The sequence below is a fragment of the Xyrauchen texanus genome, chromosome 39 (assembly GCF_025860055.1).
Source record: "Xyrauchen texanus isolate HMW12.3.18 chromosome 39, RBS_HiC_50CHRs, whole genome shotgun sequence".
NCBI classification, from domain to species: Eukaryota; Metazoa; Chordata; class Actinopteri; order Cypriniformes; family Catostomidae; genus Xyrauchen; species Xyrauchen texanus.
The window spans coordinates 32,828,810-32,841,409 of NC_068314.1; the positions used below are offsets into that span (position 1 = coordinate 32,828,810).

Sequence of the window (12,600 nt, forward strand, 5' to 3'; positions counted from 1 at the left end):
CTTCATCATGCATTTATAACTTATAAATATATATTTTTAACAGTGGATTTCCTTGAACTTGAAATGTAAACTCACTGGGTAGCGGAGGAGACTATTGTCATATGATTATCATTTTATGTTACGTATGGTAGTTCAATAAATCGCCATCATCTATAGCAGGAGTGCTCATAGTTTTATGGAATGAGATCGACTTTTTCATCATGTTATTGCAGCAAGATCTACCATGCGCAATAAAGGCTATACATTATCACAATACCAGAAGCTTCCAGTGGAAGAGAATGCAACCATATATACATACATACAAACATATACATTTAAACATATATACATATAGTGACATAAAAATAAGATATAACAGATAAAAAAAGAGAAATATACAATAGAGCAATAATACTGTTTGAATAATTTATATACATATATACAGGGTTGGGGAGTAGCCATTTTACATGTTACCAGACAAGATCATATTTTTTTATCAAGAAAATTCACGTCGGATCATAATTTCTGAATATTTGAATATTGCACAATATTTGAATATTGCACATGGTTGTATAGACAAAAGGAAAGTATTTTTAACTGTTGATGAGGTGGATGGCCTGAGGGAAAAAACTGTTCCTGTGCCTGACGGTTCTGGTTCTCTGTAGCGCTGGCAAGAGGGCAACAGTTCAAAGAGGAAGTGTGCTGGGTGAATGGGGTCAAGAGTGATTTTTCAAGCCCCCATTTCATCACTCTAGATGTGTCCAGTTCAAGCAGGGTGGGTAGAGGAGCGCCAGTAACCCTCTCAGCAGTCCAAACTGTCCTTTGTAGTCTTCTGATGTCTGACTTGGTAGCTGAATCAAACCAGACAGTTATTGAAGTGCAGAGGACAGACTCAATGACTGCTGAGTAGAACTGTATCAGCAGCACCTGTGGCAGGTTGAACTTCCTCAACTGGCGTAGGAAGTTCAACCTCTGCTGGGCCTTTTTCACAATGGAGTCAATGTGTGTCTCCCACTTCAGGTCCCGTGAGATGGTAGTGCCCAGGACCCTGAATGACTCCACTGCTGCACCAGACAGCCAGCTGTTAAACTTCCCTTCTGTATACAGACTCATCGTCATTTTGGATGAATGAGTGAGTGAATGTTTTCTCGTTATGGTTTGATTATTATAATGACCCACTAGACATCAGCAGGTCTATTAGCTTACATTTACACTTACAAGGCCAAATCTTTATACAAATCCGCTTTTTTCTCTACTGTTTACTTTCACTTTAGACATCACTCTCTGCGTTTACATGAATACCTCACCAAGACGAGCATTTTGGAGGACATTTGAAATGTATTTGACCGCTCAGGCGTGCATTAGCACAAGCATTTTCGCACACACACACACACACACATGTTCAGCACACACACATATACCACCTGTCAATCAAACAGGGTGCAGCTGTTACTAGATCACTTGCAAATTATAAAATGGCATGCTCTTGATTACTTTCAACAGCAGAATATGAATATGAACTTTCTAATAAGTGACACAGGCCTAGGCTATCACAAGTATAGCAGGTAATTTTTTTCGCTACTGATGTTTTAATCAGTCTGCTTGACAGTTTTTAAAACTTTCTGAAGTTTTTATAGTATTACATTAATGCAAGGGACAGTGGTTGTAGAAGTTACAGGTAAGCTAGTGATATATCAGAGCAATAACCACACCAATATATCTGATTTAAACCCACTACTCTTTAATCTGTTTTGGTTGAGACCATTGAGTTTAAAAAGCTGCCGTTTTAAAATTTTCACCATTCGTTCCATAAAAAAGCGATTTCACGTACCATACTGTACATTCCATTTAAAAACAATGGTCCAAATTCATATATTTTTTTTATTGTATTACATCTCCATAATATGCCTATTAAGAGTTATTGAAGATAATCGAGTAATAAAATATGTGCGATTTAGTTTTTCCATCGGCATGGAAGCTATCTAGACTAAAGTAAGCTTCTCCCATCTTATTAACGTTAGTGTCTGGATTTGGGTAGGAGAAACTGACCAGCACTTACAGGAAAACTTTATCTTTATCACGGAGTGGCAATCGGACACAAAAAACTGTGGACTGAGTGAGCTTTATTTATATGAAAATTAAACTATGATTTTTATAATTCCATTGATTTTCCGCTCATGCCTCACAAGCAATATTGGGGGTGAAAATATGTCACTTGGGAAGGCACTGCCCACTAATGGCCTCCCCTTGTGACAGCCCTGAATTTTTAAACTATCCTGATTCCATCGACCACAACGGCTGGAGTCGGGAATTGGAGTCGACTCCAAAAAACTCGAAATTGAACTCCCCTACCTTTGTTCACTTCGATTCACTATTAACTCACAACAAAAAAAAAATTATCTTCTTAATAGAGCTGCATATTGCTGCTTTTCTTCATGATAAGATGCACACAGTAAACATGACACATATATTATGATTCACTACTTCATGAGCCATCATGTTATAGTCTAGCTGCAGCAAACGCGTGATAAGCATCCCCACACCAGAGTGTGCATTAGCCAGGAGAAGATTCAGCCTCTTCCCTGGTCACTTCACGCAACTCATAGACGTGCCGCTGACCACACAGAGAAATGACTATATTTGAGTGTATTTTCATAAACCGCTTCCTTATTATTTGAACTTTAATAAGGGATGCTTTAAAGATATAATGCCGGAGTGTTTCATAATATCAATAATCGTTTTATCTCAATTATCTTGTTTCATAATCGTTGGAAGCCAAAATCATAATTGAAAATACGTTTTGATTAATCGTCCAACCCTAGTTGGGATTAAACTAATTGAGGTAGTGCGTTGCAGGTACTCACTGGTTTCTTTTCACGCTTGGCTTGTGGAGGAGGCAGTTGTGTAGGCACTATGATGGGTGGGGATGGGGGGTAGACTGTCTGGCCAGTGTAATATGGCGGCCCAGTAGCTGTTGTTGGAAAACCGAAGGAGGGAAGGAAAAAAGAGTGAGCTGCTTCATATGAGATCTAAACAGCCCCCTCGCCCACCAAGTCGTTTGCTTTCTGGAAATGGGGTAATTTCTCAGTAAGTTATTCAGATACACACACACACAAAAACTAAATGGAGCTCATATAAACCAGCTGGGTGTGATACAAGAGTGCTCACAACAGAGAAGTCTGTACTTGCCATAAGGAGTGGGGTATTCCCCAGGGCCGGGTCCTGGGTAGAATGTTCCAGACCCTGGTGGCTGGACAGCATACTGCTGGGGGGGTCCCATGTAAGGTGCACTATGACGAAACTGTGAGGGTAAAATTGCAAAAACAGATTTTAGGGGGACGACAAACTTTTGCAATGTAGACACGGTGTAAATGTATGATTTATCAAGACGGTTTAAAAGCAACAAAGAAACATATAGCTGAACAACTGAAATCCAATAAACCTGCAAATATATGCATGTTATTCAAACGAAGCAACCCAGAGTCATTCATTTAGGAATCAAGCAACACAGGTCACGCTGTGTTTCACGCAGTAGATTCAAAAGAATCAACTCATAAGAGTCGTTCCTTTAGGAATCGTGCTACACTGGTCACACTGAATGTTTTACGCTGTATATTCAAATGAACCAATTCATAAGAGTAATTTGTTCTGGAATCGGACAACATTGGTCGCGCTTAAATTTTCACACTGTATAATTAAATGAAGAGGCTCATAAGAATCATTTGTTCGGGAATTGGACTACACTGGTCACGCTGTATGTTTTACGCTATAGATTCAAATGAATAAGCTCATAAGAGTCATTTGTTCGGGAATCGAGCTACACTGGTCATGCTTCACACTGTAGATTCAAATGAACCGCTCATTAAAGTCATTTGTTTGGGAATTGGACAACACTGGTCTTGCTGTATGTTTGACACTGTATAATTAACTGAACAGGCTCATAAAAATAATTTGTTTGGGAATCAGACTACACTGGTCAAGCTGTATGTTTCACACTGTATAATTAAATTAACCAGCTCATAAGAGTAATTTGTTCAGGAATCGGACAACACTAGTCACGCAATATGTTTCACACTGTACAATTAAAATGAACAGGCTCATAAGAACCATTTGTTTGGGAATTGGACTACACTGGTTGTACTGTATGTTTTACGCTGTAGATTCAAAAGAACTGACTCATTAGAGTCAGTGGTTTAGGAATCAAGCTTCACTGGTCACGCTGAATGTTTCAAGTTGCAGATTCAAATGAACAGAGTCATTTGTTCGGGAATCAGTCTACACCTGTCTGTTTCACATGGAAGATTAAAACAAATTGCTCATAAGTGTCAATCGTTCAGAAATTGGACTACACTGGCCGACATAATGATGAAAGCAAATTAACCTTGGGACGGCACGCTTGCAATGCCTTGGCCAAACATCCACAACTGTGTTTGTGTACAGTAACAGGTTTAACTGATGGTGTACCTGGGAAATGTAGTATTGGGGTGTCTGGGGGGGGAAGTGCATGGGCGTCATGGCCATCATGATATGCTGGTTTGGGGGGTAAATTGCAGCCGTGGGGTTCTGCGAGCTCGGTCGAATGGAGGGGTTGTTGGAAGGGAGGGTTGGCCGTGCTGCTTGCATCGGAGTACGGTGGAGGAACTGTCGAGGAAGAGAAATGAGAGAGAATGACAGAAAAAGAGAAACAAGTTTGTGTTAATGTAAGACAGTTCACATCAGGACATCCTCCTTAGTCTGTCATGCAATTTAATCAGATCATGAGGCATCTGCCATGGCAGTTAACTGAAAATGTGATCTGTATACACTAAAAAAGCACTGATCACATATGCCATGCTCATCAAATAAACAAACAAAATATTAAACAGAGACAGAAGCCTGGAGAAATGAGCAGTACTCAGTACACTCATTCTCCACTGTAGCAGGGTGGTGACACTACTCTGGCTGCAGGCAAAACGGTTTATTCATCAGGAGAATACTGCATGCCAGCAGGAGGATTTGTCCCCTCCCCCATCACTTCCTCCCCCACTTTCACTCTATTCAAGTTTCAAGTTTTATTGGTCACATACATAACCATACACAGTACGACATGTAGTGAAATTCTTGGTACGACTTTTCTCCCCACAGTTTACGATAAAATTATATATATATATACATATAAACTTCCTCTCTCTCACTCACTCACAGACCTCTCACTCTGATTACTTTCACACTATGCATGTGCGTATCATATGTAATTTCCTCACAGGACTATTGAAGTGTGTCTGTGTGTACTGTATCTGTCTGTTTGTGAACAATCATTCTAGTTGTAAAGGATAGATCATAATAGCTTTAAAATTGTTATGTGTTTCCATTTAATCTTTTCACATTTTTAAAGGTTAGATTTGTCCGAATTTCCCTACTTTGGGCTTTTCCTTAAACCAGACTTTTAACTTCTGCTCTATGATATATGAAAAGTGTTAAAAGCAGGGAATTAAAAATGTTCTTGGACAACCAAGAACCACTATAACTGCGCTCCGTTTAACGCCAGTAACTCTAAAAAATGTCGTCAGATTGGACAGATGGTGAAACCAAAGTGCTTCTCTTCATCCAAGTGGATGAAGAACTTTGTCGACAGACTACAGGACCAGTAATTGATTCCGTTACTTATGATAAAATAACTAGCATTCTTTGAGAATGAGGCATGCACAGGACCAAAAGCCTTTCCGGCAAATAACATCACAGAGTTTCAATGAGGCACTTCCAATGGAAGTGAATGTGGCCAATGTTTGGAGTGTTTAAAATGCAGAAATGTTAGGCTTATAATTTAATAAAACACTTTTCAATTTTATGATTTGCAGACATTACATCATCACAGCAACAAAGTTGTAAAATTGGCTTTAGCTTTACACAGAAAAGGTTAGTAAGTGATTTTATCACACTAAAATTAAGCTTAAACGCATATCCATGTCTTGTGGCTATACTTTTGAAAAAAGTAAGGCCCCCACCGAGGCATGGACTTTAAAATTAAGTTTCCATTTAATTTTTCACATTTTGAAAGGTTAAATTTACTATGTTCAGAGTTGTTGGTCCAGCACATCCAACAGATGCTCAATCAGATTTAGATCTGGGGAATTTGGAGGCCAGGGCAACACCTTCAACTCTTCGTCATGTTCCTCAAACTATTCCTGAACAATGTGGTTGGCTGCACAATCCTGCTGAAAGAGGCCACTGCCATCAGGGAATACCATTGCCATGAAGGGGTTTACCTGGTCTGCAACAGTGTATAGGTAGGTGGCACGTGTCAAATTGACTTCCAAATGAATGGCCGGACCCAGGGTTTCCCAGCACAATGGGAACATTGTCCAGAGCATCACACTCCCTCCACCGGCTTTTCGTCTTCCCACAGTGCATCCTGGTGCCATCATTTCCCCAAGTAAAAGCACACATGTACATGGCTACGCGGACCCATAAGCAGGGTGCGATGCACTGTGTGTTGTGACACATTCCTCTTATAACCATCATAAAAATGTTCAGTTTGGACCAGACAGGATAGTCTTCGTTGCCCTCGCAAATCGATTAGCCTTGGGAGCCCAACACCCTATCACTGGTTTGTGGTTTGTTCCTCCTCGGACCACTGACAGTAGGTACACACCACTGCTGACTGGGAGCACCCCACAAGCCTTGCCGTTTCAGAGATGGTCTGACCCAGTCGTCTGGCCATAACAAAGTTACTAAGGTTTTTGCTCCTCTCTTGAATTCAACACGTTGACTATGAGAATGGATTGATCGCTTATTATCTAATATACCCAGACCTTGACATGTGCTCTTGTTAGGAGATGATCAATGTTATTCACTTAATCTGTGACTGGTCATAATGCTTTGGCTCATCAGTGTATTTTTTGAGAATCTTAAGTAAAAAACTATCTATTTTAATTTATATTCCATCAATTGATGGCAAGCTAACATTTGTTCATATTAACAAGGTAACAAGCTTTGTATTAACAACAATCCCTCTTTCTTTTCCCTCTTTCCATCCATTCTGCCATCCATACAAATTATCACTGTTTCCTTCAAGCAAGGAGGTTATTTTCAGTGGTCCCTTGGCCATGAGACAACCATTCTTGTAATTGCACCGCTCAGGTACAACCCAAAATGATTAACAACTTGTCTCAGACTAATCCAAGCCTCAGAGAGATTTCCCCAAAACCGAGTGTGCCGCGGACACCCTGTAACGTGTGATTTAACACCACAGCAGAGCAGAGTACCTGTCTGCGCTCAGTATGTTAGTCCTACAATAAACATGCTGTTAAGAGTCTACTTACTCTTTGAAGAGGACATAAATCATTTATGTCGCTATCAAAAAGCTCCGGAAGATCTGTTTGTTACATACAGAGGATAAAAGTCTATATGCACTGATCCAAACTGGGTTTCACTGTGTACTCTTGTAAAATAATGTGGTTTAGTGTGGTGAGTGAACTGGCATGCTTTGGTTAAATTACATGATTTTTGAAGTAGTGTAAATGGATTAGAGATGAGATCATGTAATAGGTTGGCATGTTGGGGCAGCTCACGACAGTAGCTGTAAAGAAGTTTCAACCCTTAAACAACTTAGACGAACAGCTCTCTTATTAAACCAATGTTTTACGAGGACAGTATGCTCTGTTTGCATAGGAACACAAGGAAACAAAAATGCATTCTGCAAAAACAAAGCAGAGAGTACTGCCAAGAAAAAGACAGGGCTGATGGATGAACAAACGTTCAGGGAAAAAAAGAGAGAGAAAAAGATGTGGGGAAGCTACATCACATTCATGCCAAAAGCGCATGAGTGGGACTGAATTTCACAATGAAATAAAAAATTATTAAAAGGGAAATATTTCATAATTTATTCACCCTCAAACCCAAACCCATACTTCTTCCTTGGAACACAAGGGAAATGTTTTTAAAGAATGTTCACACTCTGCCTAACCTTGTTCCACAAAAGAAAATCATACGAGTTTAGAACAACATGAGGGTATGTAAATGATGACAGAATTTTCTTTTCTGGGTGAACTATCCTTTTAAAAACCACACTTATAGCCCAGTCCAACACCTGGAAAACTGTCAGAGGAGACAAGAAAGAAAAGAAACGAACATAAAGACCAACAGTGGAGCACAAAAAGTGCCAGCACACATTGCTTGTGTGTATTTAATGGGTGATTTCCTTTCACTTGTGACAATTCCTGTCACAATGCACTTTGAGTGTGTGTGGAAATGTCAGGGAGGGAAGAAAGCGGAGGCTTTGTGTCTGTGTTTGTACGTGACAGAGATAAGAATGAGTGTATCTGAATGTCAGAGAGAGAAAAAGGGCATGAGAGATTGTACAGGTGTTTTGCAGTCCCAGCAGTGGGAAAAAGATGGAAACAAAATGTTCTCCTTGTTTTTCTTTATACATAGTAAACCGCTTAATAAATGTACTGGGGGGAAATAATTGGCTTTGGTGACGTGGCTTAAGTAGAATTCTATGGCATTTTAAAAGTTAAATGAACTGTTTTGCAGTCAATTAGCTGCCATTTCCCCAAACAATTATTACCCACACTATGTCCTCACACTGCATTTTTGTTGTCGAATAGTCATTTGATCTCATTTAACGTACCATGGGATCATATGAAACTCTAATGATGACCCAAGAGAGAAGCACAACAGCTCGTGCCTGACTGAGGAGAAGAAAACACATGTCCAGATGCACTCTAAACTTTCCAAACAGCTTCAGTTGATGTGGATCACAAAATATAACGGAATTATAATGGGAAAATACTAAATAAGGAAATACAGAAGCACTGTCATCGTGTAATAAAAGCAGAGCCGGATCTGGCATTTCAATTAAGCAAAACCTGCAGGTCACAGCACCAAAAAAATCAGACAAACCTGGCATTATATCTCATAATGCATCCTTTATTAAAGTTAAAATAATAAGGAAGTAAATTATAAACAAACTACAAAAATGCCATTTCTCTGTGCGGTCAGCACCATGTCTGTGAGTCGTGATAAGGGGGAAGAGATTGAAACTGCACCCGACTGAGACACCCTCTGGCGCGGGGACGCCCGTCCTTGTAAGTTTGCTCTAGCTAGATTAATAACATGATGGATTGCGATGTACTGAATCATAATATACTGTAGCCTATGTGTCATGTGTGTACCTGTAAATCTGCGATACGCAGCTCTATTAAGATAGAGTTTGTTTTTGTGAGTTAAAGATTTCTATTGGGAAGACACGCAGGCTTGAGTGAAGTTTAAGATGCCATTTATTTGATAAATGTAAAACAGAAAGTAATGTCTCTCTCTTTGGCGTAGGCCCCGTCCAGCGGTCCGAGGGAGTTGTACCCGGAACCGTCATGTCCTGCCAGAGATAGAGGCGAGGAGCCTACCCCCGTGCGGGACAGGGCTCAACTGATGGTGGTGGGGTGGTGGAGGTTGCCGTGTTAGCACACTGAAACAGCAATGTGAAAGATTGTGAGCAGATTTATAAAGCAATGGCTTACATGCGATTGGCTAGGTGTTACCCAGCTAATGAAGTGATGATGTACAGCTGCTAGTCTTCCCGCTAGAACTTGGATTGAAGTGAAAATAAAGGTGAAAGAGTGTAGTCTTAGCCCATTGTAGACTGCACAAAGTTTTTGATCAGTCTTTTTTGGCTCGTTTTCCAAAAATAATACCTAAAGGTGCTTTCACACTGGCAGTTTAGTTCGAAACAGAGCATGGTTCGCATGAAAAATTGGTAATGTGAAAGCTGGCACGCGGACCGGGGTGCGCACCGTGGTACAGAACCATAGACTACATGTAGGAGGTGGTCTGAGTTTGGTTGCAATGGAACTGTAGCGCGATTCGCGTGAATGTGAGAGCAACTCGGATGTGCACTTGTTCAGGAAGTAAAGTAACCTGAGCATGCGTTTTAGCCGATGACGACATCATTCGTTTCGACAACACGAAAGTGCCAAAAAGTAATGACACCACAATGACATACAAGTTCAATCAACACTATAAATAGTGTCTGTCTATCTGTCTATCTATACACCTTATAAATACTATTATAGGTTATAAATATAGGGTAAAATAGGAGATGACAATGGCGATAACTTCACCTTGGACACGAGCGTAAGCGTGCAGTGTAAACAAAGATGCAATTGCAATCAGCTTTCTCCTCCAAAAAACGTCATTTGCGAGAAGCAGCAAGCTGCCTTCCACTGGGCATATGATGTTATGCCATGAAGCGCTCATATATGCAGTTGTCATTCACTCTGCTGTGCATAATGGCACCAATATAACAAAAAAGTATGATGCGTTGTGTTCAGCATGCGTATTTGTGATGATGTAAGATGAAAGCAGATGGACTGGGGTTCGATAGAATCAAGTGAGAGTGAAACCAGACCAACGCTGCGGGGGCACCGGGAACAATCGCACTCGGAATCCGACCGCAGAAAGTGTGCCCAGTGTGAAAACTCCTTTAAAACAATGTACATTTACATTAGTAGCCATACTGCAGAAGAAACAATTGTTATTGGAGAATGTTCAATACAATATTTAATATTTAAATATTTTAAAAATAGCCTACTTAAAACAAGATACATTTATCTGAGAAGCAACATATAAGATGTTTAGACTTGCTTTTAGAGAATATGTGGAAAACAAGACAAAAAAAACCTCTTGTTTACAATAGTTTTTTTTTAACAGTGAATTTTTACTGAATTAAACGTAATTAAAATGTTTCCCTTGAAATTCCATGAATGTCACTTAGAGCTATTTTTAAAAGATGATTTTGAAAAGATGATCACGTTTAATACAACCTTTTAAGTCTAGGTACAAGCTGAATAGTCGTTTAAGAGCTAATAATTAATAGTTGCAATAATCAACCGAATAGTTGAATAATCGTTCTAATAATCGTTAGATTAGTCAATTATTAAGATAATCGTTAGTTGGAGCCCTAGTTGGTTATTTTATCTGTTAAATAAATAGCAATTGAACTGCATTGTTGGACCCTGTTGTTAATTTATTTAATTTTTTATTTAAGATCGAATCGACTAATCGATAAACAACTAATCGGAAAAAAAAATGATAATAATCTGAAATCAAAATCAGTGACGTCACTTTATAGAACAATGTGTAGCATGATAACTTGTGTGAAAAGTGACAAAGATAAACTGAAGTGAGAAAAAAACGCGATCCAAGTTGTCCAGCCCACAAGAGCACATTATAAACACTTTATAGACAGAGTGCTTGTGCTGAATAATGCATTTAAGAGTTGTTTCTTTCCAGTGAATTTAAGTTTTCTTCACACTTAAATCATGTTAACATGCATATTGTTTACGTCTTGTGGCTATACTTTTGAAACCTTGAGTATTTTAATGTTTACAGAGTTACATTGTAAGTGCCTCAATATATCACTATAAAGAAAAGGGACGATTCTAAATTAATTTGTGTGTTGTAATCAACATTATGCCACAAATGATGACGATTAATCTTAACTTGTACTGAACACAGAAAATTACTTTGAGAAAAGCAACAACAGCCTTACAATTATAAATAAGGGTTTTCTCAACTTAAGGAGTTTCTTGCAACCAACTGCTGACGTTTCTGTTCTTCTAATCTATATAAGCCAGCTATTCCAGCCTGTGTACTGTTTGTGAGTCTAATACACTCCCTCTCCACTCTCTCCTATTTCTGTTTGTTTTCGAATGGCCTGTGGGCATCAGTTTTAGCTAGTCTGCAGTGCTGGCGAGCTGGGACTTGTCGCAGCCACAGGGGAGAAATGAAACATTAACTCAGCTCTTTTTACATCAGCACAGATGTCCCCGCTGCTCATTACACAGTCAAGAGCTTTTCAATAGGGTGAATTCTTCAAAAGGTCTGTACAAAGTCTTCTATTTATAATATTATTTTCTTCCTCTGAATACAAATACATACATTTAACGAAAAGGCCTTCTTTATGGAAGTTTATGTCAAAACCTACGTACTGGTCAATTATAATTCAATTCATTCAAAAATGCTATCTTGTGTTGCTCCATCCAAAGTTTTCCTGACCAACCACTGAGCGCCACCATGATGATACTGATAGCTTTATGTCATCTACCCACTCCTTATACTTTGACAGGTGAGGCAATGGCAAAAGTCCGTCATTGCAAAGTAACAACACAATGGAGCCACATGCTTTTTTGTGTGTTTACAAATGTAATATGCTAAACATCACATGATCCACCAAGAACACACGCCTATGCAAGTGAAAACACTGGAGACCAAAAAACGAAAACAGGCTTCCGTTATGATCACTTCCGCGTTATGATCACTTCCTCTGTTCCAAAGTTTTTGGACAGAGTTACTGAATTTATGCATCTCTTTTTCTTAAAAACCTTTTGGTATAAAACTTTTAGATTACAGTAAGCTTTAAATGAGCAATATTTAACATTGACATCAAGCATTTAAAATGGGTACTGCAGTCCAAATTCAAATTATTGCGGAGAGTTGTCTCCCCGCCCCCTCCTCCCAAGACTTGAAGCTGACGCAGGTTGCCAGGTTGAGGACACGCAACAGGAACGAGCAAACTGACAATGGCAAGCGTCGAGCCTTACACTGTTGATCAGCTAATGTATACGTTTGCAATGTTTTTATTGT

The 12,600-nt window shown here is 39.3% G+C and overlaps 1 protein-coding gene across 1 annotated transcript in view; it reads right to left on the reverse strand.

Moving 5' to 3' along the window:
* Nucleotides 1-12,600, reverse strand: part of LOC127632780 (eukaryotic translation initiation factor 4 gamma 3-like) — an 82,240-nt gene that overhangs the window by 40,370 nt on the left and 29,270 nt on the right. The window contains exons 6-8 of the mRNA XM_052111544.1: nt 4,444-4,620; nt 3,169-3,280; nt 2,844-2,950 (exon numbers count right to left, since the gene is read on the reverse strand). Of these exons, the coding sequence (XP_051967504.1) occupies nt 2,844-2,950; nt 3,169-3,280; nt 4,444-4,620 (396 nt within the window). The remainder of the gene's footprint in view (nt 1-2,843; nt 2,951-3,168; nt 3,281-4,443; nt 4,621-12,600) is intronic.